The 17,659-nt window shown below is 61.1% G+C and overlaps 1 protein-coding gene across 1 annotated transcript in view; it reads right to left on the minus strand.

Annotated features, from left to right (window-relative positions):
* ZDHHC19 (zinc finger DHHC-type palmitoyltransferase 19) overlaps positions 1–17,659 on the minus strand; it is a 34,587-nt gene that overhangs the window by 15,907 nt on the left and 1,021 nt on the right. Inside the window, exons 3-7 of the mRNA XM_038583142.1 lie at positions 17,423–17,562; positions 16,477–16,649; positions 15,663–15,768; positions 8,653–8,738; positions 8,113–8,317 (exon numbers count right to left, since the gene is read on the minus strand). Of these exons, the coding sequence (XP_038439070.1) occupies positions 8,113–8,317; positions 8,653–8,738; positions 15,663–15,768; positions 16,477–16,649; positions 17,423–17,562 (710 nt within the window). The remainder of the gene's footprint in view (positions 1–8,112; positions 8,318–8,652; positions 8,739–15,662; positions 15,769–16,476; positions 16,650–17,422; positions 17,563–17,659) is intronic.

Here is a 17,659-nt window from a genome sequence, read left to right on the forward strand (position 1 = left end):
CTGTCACCTATATATACCCCCAGGAAAGCTGGAAAAAGGAAAAGAAAGGAAGGCCGGAGCCGGGGCACGGGCAGGGTCAGGGCTATGGAGGGCAAGGGCGTGAGCTCTGCAAGAGGGGGCGCCGGACAGAGCCTGGTAGAGGTGAGCGGGAGGCAGAGCCGGAGTCGGGAGGAGGCAGGTGTGTCCACTCCCCGAGGTCAAGGATAAAGGGAGCGTTTTCAGGGAAGAGGGCATGGCCAAGGGTGCCGACGCGGCGGAGGATGGAGGCAATTGCCTCCGCTTCCTGAGCTGGGTGGCCACGGTCCGCCCCTGGGACCACGCGCGGGGCCAGGCCCTCTGGCTGGATCCTGTACTGCGGAAACCTCCCGGTGGGGCTGGACGGGTGGACCCAGGAGGGTGCGGACCCACCACCCAACCCCAGGGACGAGTCCCTGAGACCCTACTGAGCAGAAACAGGGTGGGACGGAAACTAAACAAATTGTTCCTTTAAAGTCACCTGATATTTACGTCTCAGTCATGTTTGATTTTTGGCTTCTCTTTCCTGTGGCAGGATATTCAAAGAAAACAAATCTTTAGAAGCTTCAACTCCAAAGCAAAGAGGCCTCTGTGTGCCTACTTCTGGTCTCCGCTTTAGGAACAAACCTCCTTTGCTCTTTGGTCTGAATTGTGTCCAAGGCAGACAGAGCCTCCTGGCCAAGACGGGGTGCAGCCCGAGTGTCTGCTACAGCATCAGAGAGCCCGGCCGGACCAGACCTTGACACCTTGCCCGGGCTTCCACTCCAGGGGCCCAGACGGACCGACGGATGGTGGTGCCAGCTGGGAGCAGAGAGCACGGGGCCACATCCCTGCCCCAAACCGAAGTCCTGCCAGCTCGCCCCCTAGGGACCAGATACTTGGTGGGGAAGACAGGGAGCTGAGAAGTCACCCAAGGAAGGCAACCCAGGCTTTGCCTGGGATTTGGAAACAGGTGGTCCATTCTTGGCTCTGGTCATTTCCAAATGACCCAAAAAGCTAGAGAAAGAGGCCCGAGGAGGGGAAATGGAGACAAATACTGGAGCCTAAGCAGGCCCTCCTCCTGCTCTCTTGACAGCAACCCCACAGCCGCTGGGTTGTGGCCTATGCTAGGTGGGGACCATCACCACAACGCCGCGAGGTGCCTTCAGATACAGGACCAGGGGCTCCGAGAGGCTAGAGGCTTTCCAGGGCCACAGGACCCTAAGCAGCAGGGCCTGCTTTCCAACTCAGCCCCCGGATGCCCAGCCTGTGCTCTGTCCATTGCATCGTCCCACTGCCCGGACAGCAAGAGGGCAGGCAGGACAGCCTTTCGGGTCTTGTCAGTGGCTAAGGAACAGTCATCTAGTGAACACCGGGCAGGGGATTTTTGCAGAGCAGATGGCCAACGGTCCTGCCCAGGGATCAGGACCCTTGTTTGGTGACCTAATGCAGCCCCTGCAACGGGGGGACAGATGAGTTTCAGGTAAAGGACCCTAATGTGTCGTTCAAAAAGCCCTGCCAGGGGCCCTGTCCACCTCAGGGTTTGTCCCCACGCCAGGGACCCTCCTTCCTGGTCACTGCGTCATAAACTGGAGGTCAGGGCAAGAGTAGCCCAAGGAGCCTCCAGAAAATTCTGTCCTTGTAGACAGGAAGACAGAGGCCTGAGGCCCAGGGTCACGTCCACAGACGTAATAGCAGCACCTTCCTCGCAAGTCGTCTAAGGATTGAGACCCTGCAAGCCGAGCAACCCGCAGTCAGCCCGCCGCTGTCCCTGGTGTCCTCACGATCTTGCCCACCGGAGCCACGGCCCTAGGGCTCTGGAAGGAAGGGTGCCTCCCGCTCTACAACGCAGGCCTCTGACCCACCTGGCTGTGCAGGTGGGGTGACAGGAGGAGTCAGAGGGAGGAGGGCTGGAACCCGGCCTCACCTGCCTCTAGGTAGGAGGCAACCTGGGGGTGCCCTGCAGAGCCCCCCCCCCCACCTGGTGCTTTGGGTTTCTTCTGGGAAATAAGCTGGCCGTTGAGGAGGGAGCCTTCGGGGCCGGGAGCCTCCAGCTGCACAGCGGGACTGCTGAGAGTACGGGCCTGGGGAGAGGAGGGGGCCCCCCCGCCACACTGCCGAGCCCCCCCACCCCAGGCTGCTCCGCCCCTGGCAGGGCCCAGAGCCTGCGGGTTCCCCACCCGCCTGGCTTCCAAGAACCACAGGCAAAGGTGTCACTTGACAGTTGGCAGACAGTTAGCTCTGTGTTCCTGGAAGCTGCAGTCCAGGAAGGGGGGGCGGGGGGCGGGGGGGTGAAGGGGGGGCAGGGCAGAGAGGGGCACGAGGGGAAAGGCAAGAAGCAGGAGCGAGGAGGGCTGAAGCCAGACTGAGCCACCTGCCCCGTGTGCGGAGGCTGCCGGGAGAGGAGGCCAGGCCGGGCCGTGGCCCTGAGCAGCCCCACAGGGCGCGGGGGACTGAGTCCTCGGCCTCCTTCTCCTGGGCCACTGGTCACAGAATAGGAGCAACGTGGTGTCAACGGGAGACCCCGCAGCACGGGAGGCAGGGCCCGTGGGGGCCATCCTGCCGGTCCCTGGAGACGCGCAGGCCTCCCCTCCTTTGGCCCAGACACACCAAGGCCGGCTGCTCCCCAGGGGGCACCGCGGACGCCCCTGCAGCCGCCAGCGGGGAGCCCACAGCCGCCCGGCCGGCACATCCTATAGCCTCCCACAGCCTCCTGCAGCCTCCACTGGGGAGGCCGTGGTCACCCTTGGATCAAGCACCTGTGGGGTGCTGAGCCGGCCCCACCCCTGCCCCCCGGGGCCGGTCCCCAGGATGCCCCCCGCTCCCCAGCAGGGGACCAGCCCAGTGGGAGCCACAGCAGCAGCATCCTCGTCCGAGGTCGCGGGGCTCAGCTGCCCGGGCCAGGGGCCGGCAGGAGGCCGCATAGCCCGACAGCAGCGCTGACGCCACCGCTCAGGCGGCCTCGGGGGCTGACCCCAGCCAGTGGGACGGTCTGCGAGACCCGGACGCAGCCCGGGGGGCCCTGGGTGGTGGACACCCTATGGCTTGTAGGGCAGCCCCCCCGCGGAGTCCAGGGCCGGGACCACCCGGTGGGTGCCCCCCCAGCCCCGGGCCCGCGTGTCACGGGGCAGCCACCACCCCAGGAGGCGGCCTGCTCCCCCATCTCCAGGCAGCGGGGCACCTGCGGGGAGCTCGGGGTTGGGGCACAGGCCCGGACGGGGCACTCCTGCCGGGGCCCTGCACACCGTCACCCCGCGCTCCGGGCTGGGGCTCCAGGGGAGCACCCCTGGGTGCCAGGCTGCGCACCTGGGGCCCGGCAGGCGCAGCCCGCCCCCACGCGGAGGAGCCTCCGGCGCCCAGCACCCCCCTCAGCGGCAGGCCCCGGGCGGGGCGGCGGGCACCGTTATCACCCCCGGCGCAGGGCTGTGGGCAGGGCTGCGCCGGGCCCTCTTATCGCTCCCCAGGCCCTGCGCCGCAGTGCACTGCTGGCCCCGAGGATGGGGGGCTGCAAGGCGGGGCCCGGGTGGCTGCCCAGCTCCTTGCTCTTCTGGAACGGTCCCCGGAGCAGGAACGCGCCAGGCAGTCTGGCAAACAGAGGGAGCGCGGCCCGGCTTGGACACCATGTCATTATGGGCAAGCCCTTCCTTCCCGGGTCCCTGCCTGTGAAACTGGGGGGGTTGAGGAGGGTCACCCCGGAGCCCCGTGCGTCTCTAAAGAGTTAGGGTCCTACAACCAACCACCAGGGAGGAGGCCACGCAGAGGGAAGACACTCCGTCCCGTAGCAGACCAGCTGGTAGCAGAGTGGCCCCCAGCCCAGTGTGCTTCCCGGCCCGACACCCTGACCTTCTAGAAGGCCTGTGGAGGAAAGGTTTGCAGATGAAGGGATGGCTGCTTCCGGGCTCCCCATCCCAGATCCGATCCACACCATCAGGCTCCAGGTGTGGACTGGGAACATCTCAGAGGGGCTCCAGACCCATGGGGACTTGGCACCCTACTGGGTGGGCGCTCACTCCTTGGCTCCTGTCCAGGGACGGCAGGGCTTCCTGGGTGTGTGGAGAGCTGGCCCCAGAATTGGGCCCAGATAATAGCCCTGCTCTTATCAGTGGGCCAAGGGCTCCAAGGGGGGTGTGTCTGAGAATCAAGGGCAGGTTCAGCAGAAGAAGGAAGGGGGTGCAGGCCAGCTGAGACCTCCAGCCTGGAAGGAAGGACTCCCTGAGGGCACATCCAAGGCTTCAGGGACTGGTGTAGTGGGAGTCAAAGGAAGGGGCAACCTAGGTCCCTTGAGGAGCAGGGAAGCCTGATCCAAGGGGCCTTCCTAAAGAAATCCTAGGCACCTCAGGTTGGGGGGTTGACACAGACCCAGAAGCTACGTCCCAGAGCAGAAGGGGTTATGGCCACCTTTGAGAACCTGAGAAAAGTTATGATTCTGTCCTTGCCCAGTGGGGAAACCAGGGCCCAGGCTTTCTGGGAGATGATTCACACTTGGCTTAAGCCTTGGAAGACCCTGGGGCACCTGGGTTGGCTCAGTCAGTTAAGCGGCCGACTCTCGGTTTCGGCCGAGGTTATGATCTCAGGGTTTTGGGATCAAGCCTCACGTCAGGCCCTATGCTCAGTACGGAGTCGGCTAAAGCGTCTTTCTTCCTCTCCCTCTGCCCCTCCTCCCCGCCTCCCATCTGGTCCAGCTCACGCCTGCCCTCTCTCTGAAATAAATAATCTTAAGGAAAAAAAAAAAGACTTGGAAGGCCCTAAGTCTTGGAAGGCCGAGTCCCCTGTGCGGCTGGAGGTGCAGACCCCGTTGGCAGAGTCTGATGACCGGTCACAGGGCTCTGAAACCCGGTAGAGCAGCAGGGAGAAGGCAGGAGGGCCAAGCAGGACCAGGCCGAGGGTCTGGGGCTCCAGGCCGGCACCCCCTGGGTACCCAGCCAGCTGCCTGCACATCTCCCCATCCAGGCCTCGGCCTGGGTTCCTGGTTTCTCTTCCCCTCTGGCCCAGGCTCAGACCAGCCCAAGGACGCCCATCTGGGAGGGAGCCTGGGCCTGTCCTCACTGCTGGGCCACCTGAGCTGAGCTGCGTCCTCTGAAACCCCCCAGCCAGGTGACAAACACAGACATGTGTGCCATCCTGGGGTCGGGGGCTCGGGAGGCCTCGCGCCCTCTTCTCCACCTGCAACCGGGGACGGCAGGCTCTCCAGACACACAGGACGGCTTCCGCTTATAGCGTGGGCCCAAGCGTTTTAAGCAGGCGGCGGGAGCTGCTTGGGGCAAGGCCGAAAGCCAGGCTGCCTTTCCGTAGGCCGGGGAGTACCCTGCACCCCTTCCGGAGCCCAAGAACCCGAGTTCAGCGGGGAGGAGAGCTGAGGAAAGGCTTGAACGTGGAGGGGCCTGGGCACAGAGAGGCCCTGAGACCAGGGCAAAGAGGACAGGAAAGAGCTGGAGGCCCTGGGCTTGGGTGGGGAGCCCAGACAGCCAGAGCCAAGGAAAAGTGGGGGCTGGAGAGGAAGGGCCGAGGCCGCCAGGAACATTCCAGGTGGGAGCAAGAAGGAAGGGCGGCCTGGAGGGGCCCCCGCACACGGAACACCGATGTCTCCGTCACGGGTCACCCACCTCTCCAGGCTGGGCTGACGCCCCCGGAGGGTGGGCTCCTGCCCCTCACCCCCATCCCAAGCACGAGCACGCGCACGTAGGCACACGCGCCACAGGACATGATCCCTCGGCGACATCCCTTCCTCTCACCGTCACCACACCCTGATTCCACCCGGACGCCAGGGTGGCAGGAAGCAGTGTGGCTGCTCTGGAACTTCAGGGTGGCAGCATCACAGGGGCCCTTGACAAGACTTCAGATTCGGATTGTGCCCCCCCTCCCCGAGATTCGGGTCAGTGTTCCAGGGACCCCGTGATTCGAGGGCGGAGGCCCTCGGAGAGCACGAGCACCCTGTTAGCTGCTTGGCGGAGCAAAGGCCACAGCCACAGCGCTGCGTTCCCTGTGTGCCCACCGCACCCCTGCCACTTGGCGCGCCCCCTGCTTTGTCCTCTGATGGCCTTCCAGGAAGTGCCACCATTTCTATCCCCAAAGTCACACACTGGCCGCCAGAGAGAAGCCTCAGTTTGAGGTGGTTCCCGCCCCTGAGCCCGCTTCCGACCCGGGGGCTTGGGACCAGCAGGTGACCCCCCGGCAGGAGGCAGCCGTCAGGATGGCACCACTGGCAAGAAGGGCTGCAGAACTGTCCTGCCATGGAGAGCCCCCCCCCAGGGATGAGGAGCCAGAGGGTCCCCCAGGGGTGAGGAGCCAGAGGGTCCCCCAGGGATGAGGAGCCAGGGTCCCCCCCAGGGATGAGGAGCCAGAGGGCCCCCCCCAGGGATGAGGAGCCAGAGGGTCCCCCCAGGGATGAGGAGCCAGGGCCCCCCCAGGCATGAGGAGCCAGGGCCCCCCCAGGGGTGAGGAGCCAGAGGGTCCCCCCAGGGATGAGGAGCCAGAGGGTCCCCCCAGGGATGAGGAGCCAGGGGGCCCCCCCAGGGATGAGGAGCCAGAGGGTCCCCCCAGGGATGAGGAGCCAGGGCCCCCCCAGGCATGAGGAGCCAGGGCCCCCCCAGGGGTGAGGAGCCAGAGGGTCCCCCCAGGGATGAGGAGCCAGAGGGTCCCCCCAGGGATGAGGAGCCAGGGGGCCCCCCAGGGATGAGGAGCCAGGGCCCCCCCAGGCATGAGGAGCCAGGGCCCCCCCAGGGGTGAGGAGCCAGAGGGTCCCCCCAGGGATGAGGAGCCAGAGGGTCCCCCCAGGGATGAGGAGCCAGGGTCCCCCCCAGGGATGAGGAGCCAGAGGGTCCCCCCAGGGATGAGGAGCCAGAGGGTCCCCCCAGGGATGAGGAGCCAGGGTCCCCCCCAGGGATGAGGAGCCAGAGGGCCCCCCCAGGGATGAGGAGCCAGAGGGTCCCCCCAGGGATGAGGAGCCAGGGCCCCCCCAGGCATGAGGAGCCAGGGCCCCCCCAGGGGTGAGGAGCCAGAGGGTCCCCCCAGGGATGAGGAGCCAGAGGGTCCCCCCAGGGATGAGGAGCCAGGGGGCCCCCCAGGGATGAGGAGCCAGGGCCCCCCCAGGCATGAGGAGCCAGGGCCCCCCCAGGGGTGAGGAGCCAGAGGGTCCCCCCAGGGATGAGGAGCCAGAGGGTCCCCCCAGGGATGAGGAGCCAGGGTCCCCCCCAGGGATGAGGAGCCAGAGGGTCCCCCCAGGGATGAGGAGCCAGAGGGTCCCCCCAGGGATGAGGAGCCAGGGTCCCCCCCAGGGATGAGGAGCCAGAGGGCCCCCCCAGGGATGAGGAGCCAGAGGGTCCCCCCAGGGATGAGGAGCCAGGGCCTCCCCAGGCATGAGGAGCCAGGGCCCCCCCAGGGGTGAGGAGCCAGAGGGTCCCCCCAGGGATGAGGAGCCAGAGGGTCCCCCCAGGGATGAGGAGCCAGGGCCCCCCCAGGCATGAGGAGCCAGGGCCCCCCCAGGGGTGAGGAGCCAGAGGGTCCCCCCAGGGATGAGGAGCCAGGGTCCCCCCCAGGGATGAGGAGCCAGAGGGCCCCCCAGGGATGAGGAGCCAGGGGGCCCCCCTAGGGGTGAGGAGCCAGAGGGTCCCCCCAGGGGTGAGGAGCCAGAGGGTCCCCCCAGGGGTGAGGAGCCAGAGGGCCCCCCAGGGATGAGGAGCCACGGAGTCCCCCCAAGGGTGAGGAGCCAGGGGGTCCCCCTAGGGATGAGGAGCCAGGGGCCCCCCAGGGATGAGGAGCCAGGGGCCCCCCAGGGACAGGCACCCAGAGGGCCCGCTCCCAGCCTGAGCCCCCCCACCCCAGGGCCCCTTGCGGCGAGGCGGCCCGGGGCGGCGAGTTCCCGGCGGCGGGCGCCCCCTGCAGGTGGACGGGGGTGCGGCGGGGCACAGCGGGGGCTCCGCCCCGCGCCCCGCCCTCGCCGCGACCCCGACCCCCCCCCCCCCCCCCCCCCCGCCCGCAGCCCGGGCCCCGCAAGCTGCCCCCCACGGCGAGGGCCTGGCGCCCGCCGCCCGCAGAGGCCCGGGGGTGCGGCGAGGGGCGGCACTGCCTGCAGGCGCCCCCCCCCCCCCCCCCCCCCACACACACACACACGCTCCTCACCTCCTGGAGGGCCGCAGCCTCACCACTCCCTGGGGGACCCGTCCCTGGCTTGCAGAGACCGGGAGGTTGGGCCTGGGGGCCAGGCCCGGGCCCTGGGAGGGCTGGGAGACGGAGCGCCGAGGGGCACAGTGGCACGTGCAGGTTCTGCTTGGGCACCCAGTCGGACCCCACCATCCTCTGCAGCCAGACAGCTTCGGCCATGTACCTGGGGAGCAACAAGCCAGATGAGAGGGGTCATGGCCCCCCGGCCTGGTCCCCCTCAGCTTGGGGAGCACACAGCCCAAGGCGTGGCCCTGCAGAGAGCTGGGACCATCTTATCCAGGCTACAGTGCCCCTGTACCCCACAACCTGGGGCAGGAACCCACAAGGGCAAGGAAGCCGGGATCCCAGAGGCTCTCACATTGCCCTGCAGAAAACCCTGAAAGAAGAAGGGCATATAAGGGCCTGGGAGCTGGGCTGAGGGCCAGGGGAGATGCCTCGGCTTCATCCTGCCCCCCAGCCCCAGGGGCCACCCCTCGGGCCTCTGGTCAGCCAACTCACTTGGGTCCCAGCGGTGCACAAATCGTTAAATACCAGTTGTTGGCACAGCCGCGGTCGAAGGGGTTGTATCCCTGCAGGTATTGGCCCTAGATGGGGGCAAGGGCCGGAAGGAACTCAGATCCAGCAGGACTGGGCAGCCCCCCCCGCCCCCCTCCCCCCAGGGCTGTAGCTCCAAGGGCAGACAAGCAGGGACAGTGAGCCAAGGGCTCTGTCAACCCACCTCTGAGTAGCTCTCTGCAGGCACCCACTTCTCCTGCCTTCGCAGGGCCCCTGCCCCGTCACCTGTACCCCCTTTTGCAGTATCCCCCCTTTTTTGTTTCCTTTGGCCACACCATGTCCTCCTGCTTCCAGATGTACTTTCAGATCTTTCTTTTGTTGCTAAACTGCTCCAAAGACAGTTGCACCCCTACCGCAACTTCCCTACTTGCCCACCTCTCTCTCTCTTTTTTTTTAAAGATGTCATTTACTGGGGTGCCTGGGTGGCTCAGTCGGTTAAGTGCCTGCCTTCAGCTCGGGTCATGATCCCAGGGTCCTAGGATGGAGCCCCACATGGGGCTCCCTGCTCAGTGGGGAGTCTGCTTCTCCCTCTCCCTCTGCCCCTCCCCACTGCTCAGGAGTGAGAGCGGGGTGCCCGAGAGCACATTCAGGGGAGGCTGCAGGCAGAGGCAGGGGGAGCAGGGCGCCCCATGCAGGGCTCCATCCCAGGACCCTGACATCATGACCTGAGCCAACTGAGGGACCCAGGTGCCGCCCCCCCCCCCACCTCTCATTTTTTCCAAACGTGTGTCTTCACTGAATTTCACTAGCTAGAAGGGCGGTTGCGTGGGGCCCCCAGTCATACTTCCCTAACAAAATAACTTGGCCCTGGAAATCTGGACTGAAGTTCCTGAGCACCAATGCAGTGAAGGGCAAGGCCAAGGTCAAGTCCTCTCCTGGACATTCTTTTTTTTTTTAAAGATTTTGTTTATTTATTCATGAGAGAGACACACACACAGAGAGAGAGAGAGAGAGAGAGAGAGATAGGCAGAGGGAGAAGCAGGCTCCACGCAGGGAGCTCAATCCTGGGACCCTGGGATCACGACCTGAGCTCAACCACTGGGCCACCCAGGTGCCCCTATCTCCTGGACACACTTAACCAAGTTCTCCCCCAACCCACCCAACAGCCTCGCCCTCTTCCTCTTCCCCAGCACCAGCTGATTCTCTCCCTGACTTCAAGAGCCTCAGCTACAAAATGTCTGTCACAGGCCACCCCCAGCTCCCCCGTGTCCCATGCCCCTGTCACCAAGATTTTGACCTTCACCACTATTCTCCACGAAAACCAGTCAGGACCTCATGGAGAGAACATGACACCTACGGGAGGAAAAGTCAAGATGCCTCCACAATGTTCCACTGCTGCCAAAAGGCACCACTAACCATTGAGATACTTTGAGTCCTGCCCACTTTACCATGTTTAAAGCATTTAAGGGAACCTGATATTCTATTTGCAATTTTAACTAAATGGTTAGAAGAGTTTGATTACATTTACCATTAGAATTGTAAATTTAGAGAAAACTTTGACTTATTAGATGTACATGAAGTTTACAAAGGCATTGACTGTTCAACGTTTAAAGGAGTGACAGACAGTTGCCTAAAGAACTCCTTAGAACTCACTGAGAAGGGCAGCACTTTCCCCTCCCTACAGGAGAGCCTCTCAGATGTGAACAGAATCCAGCAGCTCAGAAGTCCCCTGACTGTCCTCTCTCACTGGCTCCAGACCCAGTTGTCCTGCTCCCGGTCCCCACCTCAAACGCGCTAGCGTCCCACAGGACAGTGACCAAGGTGGGCGCCTTCTCGCCCCATCCCCTGCGCCTCCGGGCTGCCTCTGCTCTCCGCCTGTCTTCCCCAGGATCAGGGCCTCAGGCTTTCCTCTCTCTCTCTCCCTCACTCTTGCTCTCCCAAAGCAGTTACCAATTTCTTTGTGTATAGATTCACCCATTTGCTCATAAATATTCTGGGGCCTCAACAGTGTCCGAGGCATTGCACTGGGGATGAGGACACACCATCAGCAGGGGAGTGATCAGGGCAGCGCGGAGAGGGGATGAGGGAGAGGAGCAGGGAGCTGGTGCCAAGACTCTAAGGTGCAGGCAGAGGAGCAGCAGCCCTGGAGAGTAGAGAGCTGGGCCCTAGGGGGCTGGGGAAGGGCCCCGGCAGGTGCATGCAGCACCACACTGCTGTGTGCAGCCTGGAGAGATTAGTGTTAGAGGCTGGGGAGCACTTGGAGAGCACGGCCTCAGTGTGCCCCTGAGCAGAGGAGGAGCCGCAAGGGCTGGAGAAGGTGACGAATGATGCCGGTGAGCACAGCCGACTCGTTCAAGAAATATGGCTCTGGGGGCACCTGTGGTGGCTCAGCGGTTGAGCATCCGCCTTCAGCTCAGGGCGTGATCCCAGGGTCCTGGGATCGAATCCCCCATCAGGCTCCCTGCGTGGAGCCTGCTTCCCCCTCTGCCTGTGTCTCTGCCTCTCTCTGTTTCTCTCATGAATTAATGAATATATAGAATCTTGAAAGAAAGAAAGAAAGAAAGAAAGAAAGAAAGAAAGAAAGAAAGAAAGAAAGAAAGAAAGAAAGAAAGAAAGAAAGAAAGATGGCTCTGCTGGAGGGGAGAGCGCAACAGCTGGAAGGGAGGCTTGTGATGGAAAGGAGTGTTTGCTTTGCATTTAAGATGGAGAGACATGAATGCCTGTCGGTGATGACGATGACGGGAAGGAAGGTAATGACAGCAGCGATACAGAGGGCATTCGCTGTACTGGCCTCTGTTGTGTGTGTCTTACGCTTATCGCTTATCGACCCACGCTGCTGCCTTTTACAAATGGGACGACTGAAGCACCAGGCGGCTGAGTAACAGACCCAAGATCTCCCTGCTGCTGGGAAGCTCTGGTTTGAATTTCTGTAGCCTGGCTCCAGAGCCCTTGCTATCAACCACCAAGCAAGCGGCCCCAGGAGATGTGGCTCGAGGATGGAGGTAGGAAGGGAATGAATGCCTGAAACGGGTTCTGCGGGTAACAGGAAGGAGCCCTGAATGAATGAATCCCATTCATTACAGAATACAGTGACTCACAGAGTGAGACCACATTTAGATTTCTTAAGACTGGAGATCATAGGGCAGCCCCGGTGGCTCAGTGGTTTAGCGCCACCTTCAGCCCAGAGCCTGATGCTGGAGACCCGGGATGGAGTCCCGCATTGGGCTCCCTGCGTGGAGCCTGCTTCTCCCTCTGCCTGTGTCTCTCTCTGCCTCTCTCTCTGTGTCTCTCATGAACAAATAAAATCTTAAAAAAAAAAAAAAAAAAAAGACTGGAGACCACAGACTGGGAAAGCCCCATGATGAGCAGTGGAGAGAGGGCAGGCCAATGGTGTGACCAGGGACTAGAAGGCCCCTGGGATTTGAGAAGGGAGAGTGCTGCCCCAGAGAGGCTGAAAAGATGCGCTGGGGCTGGAGAGGGAAGGCTGCACAGAAGGTAACGAGTAGGGCTAATGTGTTAGAGCAGAGTCACAGGTGGGCTGGGAGCCAACAGGGGTAGGTTGGAGTGATTGGGTGCTGGCTGTAGGGATGGGAGGTGGTGGGGCAACGCCAGTGCCTCTGTCCTTTCAGCTCTCACCGTCTTCAGCCCCCCTCCCCCATCAAGGCAGCTAACTACACTCTTCCTAAAACAACCTTTAGTTGGGGCACCTGGCTGGCTCAGTCAGATCATGAATCACACGACTCATGATCTCAGGGCTCAAGCCCCACGTTGGGTGTGGAGCCTACTTAAAACAACAACCACCGTTAGTCAAGTCATTGTCCTGCTAAAGGAATCCTATGGCAAGGATGTTCACTTTTATTACTCCCACTCAACACCGTACTGGAGATCCAAGACAGTGCAGTAAGAAGAGAAAAAGAAAGAAATCCATACATGTTGGAAAGGAAAAAATAAAACTGTCCTTATTCATAGGTGACATGATTTTCTATGTGAATCAACAAAAAAGCTATTAGAGTGAGTCCAGCAAAACTGCAAGATTCAAGACCAATAAACAAAAATCTATTGTATCTTTTACAATAATTAACATATACACATGAAATTTAAAGACATTTATAATAGCACAAAAACAAAATACTTAGAAAAGATCTAACACAATGTACGCAAGATCTATATACTGAAAACTACAAAACGCTGATGAAAGAAATCAAAGAAGCAAATAAGTGGAAAGGGGTTCATGGGTTCAAACACTCAATATTGTTAAGATGTCAATTTTCCTAATTGACCTATAGGTTCAACATAATCCAAATAAAAAGCAAATTGTGGAAATTAAGCTGTTTCTAAAAGGTAAAAAGAAAATCAAAGGACCTGGGATAACCAAAAGAACTCTGAAAAAGAAGAACAAATTTGGAGAACTCACACTGTGTGATTTCAAGACTTGATACAAACCTACTGATCAGGGGTTCCCTGGGTGGTGCAGTGGTTTGGCGCCTGCCTTTGGCCCAGGGTGCTATCCTGGAGACCCGGGATCGAATCCCACATTGGGCTCCCGGTGCATGGAGCCTGCTTCTCCCTCTGCCTGTGTCTCTGCCTCTCTCTCTCTCTCTCTCTCTTTCTCTCTCTCTCTCTGTGACTATCATAAATAAAAATTAAAAAAAAAAACCCTACTGATCAGGACAGTGAGGTATTGGCAAAAGAGTAGGGAGTCCAGAAATACACCCACAACTATTTAGTCGACTGATTTTTGACAAATGTGCAAAGGTAAATGGAAGAAGGATAATCTTTACGGCAAATGATGCTGGAGTTATGCAAAAGTAATAAATCTTGACCAATACCTTGCATCCCATACAAAATTTAGCCCAAAATGAATCATAGGCCTCAATATAAAATCTAAAACTATAAAATTTCCAGAAGAAAATATGAGAAAATCTTTGTGACCTCGGGTTAGGCAAAGCTTTCTTAATTACAACACCAAAAACGCAGTCCATAAGAGAAAAAAAGCAACAGTGCCCTTCATCAAAATTTAAAACTTCTGATCTTTGGAAGACACCGTTAAAAAAAATTGTGATGACAAGCCATAGACTGGGAGAAAATATTTGCAAAATACGTTTCTGAATCCAGAGTAGACCTCGTAGAACTCAATAGTTTTAAAAATCCCAACTTTTTTTTAATGGGTAAAAGATTGGAACATTTAGTCAAAGATATGTAGATGGCAAATAAGAAAGTGAAAGGATGCTCACAACATCACTCTTCGTTAGGAAAAGGCCAATTAAAAAAATCACCGTGAAGTATCACTTCACATTTACCAGGCTGGCTAAAATTAAAAAACAAAAACAAAAAAAAAACAGAAAATCTTGACAATACCAAATGTGAGCGACACTGCCTCTAGGGACGGGAACCCAGCACCATGGGAACGCACCCACTTTGGAAGACACTATGGTGGTCTCATGAGGTTTAACATACAGTCACCATAGGACTCGGCAATGCCACTCCTAAGTATTTGCCTAAAGAGAAATGACAACCCGCGTTCCCGTGCCTATCCACCGACGGTTACAGCGGCTTTATTTATAATCCCCCAAACTGGAAACCACCCACATAGCCCTCAGCCCGGGAAGTGGATCAACAAGACACTAGCCACAGGGATGGGGACCGGCAGCGACTCGGATGGCCGGCAGATGCTGAGCCGGAGAAGCCAGACTCAACAGGCTACCGCTGCGTTCACAGGAGTCTCTGGAGAAGGAAAAACTAAAGGGAGAGAAAACAGATCAAGTGGTTGCCAGGGGCTGCGAGCAGGGAGAGAAACTGAGGACAAAAGGCCCTGAGGGAGGGACTCCTGGGTGGCTCAGCGGTTGCGCATCTGCCTTCCGCTCAGGTCATGACCCTGGGGTCCCGGGATCGAGTCCCGCTTCGGGCTCCCTGCATGGAGCCTGCTTCTCCCTCTGCCTGTGTCTCTGCCTCTGTCTCTCTCTCTGTCTCTCATGAGTAAATAAAATCGTTAGAAAAAAAAAAAAAGGGTCCTGCGGGAATATTTTTTTGGGTGGGTGGAATTGTTGTAAACCTTGACCCTAGTGGTAACTACAGAGCAGGGCTGTGCGTTGGTCAAAGCTCATAGAGCTGCACTGAAACAGGGTGAATTTTACTGCATGTAGAAAAAGGAAAGGAAAGGGAAAAAAAAAAAAAAAAAAAAGTCCGGTCGTGGCTCCCAGGCTTCCCCTGAACCAAGACTCTGTTCTCCACCTGACTTTCCAGGCGTTTCAGCTCTGGCCAGTCCCGGGCCGCCGCTCGACCTCCCAGGCCCGTCTGAGCTCCCGTGAGCACCGTGTCCCGCCCCGCAGCCCGCAGCCCGCAGCCGTGGGGACCTGGGGGACCAGCCCGCCCGCGCTGCTCCCTGAACTCCGCCCAGCACACGCCCTTCCCCGAGCCCCACCGCGTCGGCAGGGGCTCTTCTTCTTCTTTTTAAATTTTTTTTTTTTATTTATTTATGATAGTCACACACAGAGAGAGAGAGAGAGGCAGAGACACAGGCAGAGGGAGAAGCAGGCTCCATGCACCGGGAGCCCGACGTGGGATTCGATCCCGGGTCTCCAGGATCGCGCCCTGGGCCAAAGGCAGGCACCAAACCGCTGCGCCACCCAGGGATCCCAGCTCTTCTTCTTTTTTAAAAGATTCTATTTATTTACTCATGAGACACAGAGAGGCAGAGACCCAGGCCGAGGGAGCAGCAGGCTCCACGCAGGGAGCCCGACGCGGGACTCGATCCCGGGCCCCGGGGTCACGCCCTGGGCCGCTGGCAGGTGCTCAGCCGCTGAGCCCCGGGCGCCCCGGGCAGGTGCTCCTCCGATCGCAGGGTCGGCGCGGACAGACACCTGCGCGCCCAGAACCAGGCCCGCGGGCGGCGCACCTGCTCGAGCTCCCGGCAGGTGGGGCCCGAGACGCGTCTGGGTGCCCCAGCGCCCCCGAGGGGGTCAGGCCGCCGGGGCCCAGGGCGGGGAGGGCCGGCGGGGGCGGGGGCCGCGTACCTTGCCCTCGTAGGAGCGCTCGGCCGCGCTCACCGACGCCGCCTGGATCAGCAGCAGCAGGGACAGCGGCACCAGGAAGCCGGCGGCCGGCACCGCCACCACGAGGCTGCGCCAGCTAAGGAGCAGCACCGCCCCCGTCCTGGCCCCGCCCCGCGGCCCCGCCCTCTGCAGTCCCCACCTGCAGCCCGGCCACCTGCAGTACCCCCCAGCTGCAGTCCGCCCCCCTGCAGTCCGCCCCCCTGCAGCCCGCCCACCTGCAGTCTGCCCCCCTGCAGTACCCCCAGCTGCAGTCCGCCCACCTGCAGTCCCGCCCCCCCTGCAGTCCCCCCCAGCTGCAGTCTGCCCCCTTGCAGCCCGCCCACCTGCAGTCCGCCCCCCTGCAGTCCCCCCAGCTTAAGTCCGCCCACCTGCAGTCCCACCCCCCCTGCAGTCCCGCCCCCTTGCAGTCCCCCCCAGCTGCAGTCCCGCCCCCCTGCAGTCCCCCCCAGCTGCAGTCCCGCCCCCCTACAGTCCCCCCCAGCTGCAGTCTCCCTCACCTGCAGCCCGGCCCCCTGCAGTCCCGCCCCCCTGCAGCCTGCCCCCCTGCAGTCCGCCCACCTACAGTCCCCCTCATCTGCAGTCCCTCCCCCCTGCAGTCCGCCCACCTGCAGTCCCCCTCACCTGCAGTCCCTCCCCCCACCTGCAGTCCCCCCACCTGCAGTCCCCCCCCACCTGCAGTCCCCCCCATAGTTCCTCCCCCCCTCCCCCACGGCCACCAGGGCCTCTGCCCCTGACTGCCCCCCAGCCGCTCCCTGGGAGGCTCCCCGGAGGATACGCCATGGCTTTGTCCAGGGAGAAAGGCAGGTGGGTCGTGCGCCCCAGGAAGATGAGGCAGGTCACCAGCATGGCGCCCGAGTAGAGGCATAAGGACAGGACCAGCAGCAGGAAGAAGCGGAAGTTGCGGTGACCAATGCAGTTATTAACCCACTTGCAGTGGTGGTCAAAGTCCTGGGTAAGAGGGAGGGAGCAGGAGTGGAGGGCACCCCCACATCTGAGACCCTACCCCCTCCCTGACCCCTGTTCCCAAAGGCCACCTGGCCTTGGCCCCCAAACTGGCTCCCATCCCTAGGGAGAAACCCAGCCACAGGGTCCCTAAGGCCAGCACTTCTATTACAGCGCTGCCGTCTCTGGGGCCCACGAGGGCACGCGGCAAGCGGCCTTTGGACGCAGAGCCTGCCTGGTCTTCTGGGGGACACATCCCCGTGTGACTGGGCTGGACATAGAACATCTCTGGGTTCTGTTTCCTCATCCATTGAATGAGGGTAACAGTACCCTTCCCAGCCGGCCTCTGGTTGTAGGGACCGGAGAAGACAGCACATCTGCAAACCTCTGCGGGCTGTGACACGAGGCAGACAAGCCCTCAGAGCCCAGGAGAGCCTCTGGCCTGGACGCGACAAGAAGCCAGGCGAAGCTTTCCTGGCCAGGCCTCCAGCCAGCCCGAGGCCCTTGGGCAGCCAGTGCCAGCAAGCCTGGGGTACGACGGGAGTGGCCTTCTGACCCCCCTGGACTGAGCAGGCCCCGCAGAGTGTCATGCGTCCGTGAGTGTCAGCATGTGCACAGGCAGGGGCTCACCTCCCTGGACAGGTGCAGGTGCACAGGTAGTGGCCTGCACGAGTGACCAAGAGCGGTTGGGAGTTACGGGCCCCCTTGGCCTCTAGCCGTCCTGGGAGTGGTTCCACACTTGCCGCGGGCCCCGGGGTGAGCATGAAGAGGGCACTCACTTCCACACAGATGTTGCACCAGGGACAGTGGTAGGTCCGGGGCGGGCAGTGGAAGCAGCACTTCTGGCACCATTGCAGGCGGAAGGCTCTGTGGTTCACCCATACCACGTGCACCATCGTGGGGCCCTGTTCGTTGGAGCCTGGGAGGGAGGAGGACAGCGGCAGCAGGAGGCCCTCGGGTCAGTGTGCTGCTGGGGTAGGGAGGCCAGCTGGGGGGGGTGAGGGAGGTGGAGGGGG

The sequence above is a fragment of the Canis lupus genome, chromosome 33 (assembly GCF_011100685.1).
Source record: "Canis lupus familiaris isolate Mischka breed German Shepherd chromosome 33, alternate assembly UU_Cfam_GSD_1.0, whole genome shotgun sequence".
Classification (NCBI taxonomy): domain Eukaryota; kingdom Metazoa; phylum Chordata; class Mammalia; order Carnivora; family Canidae; genus Canis; species Canis lupus.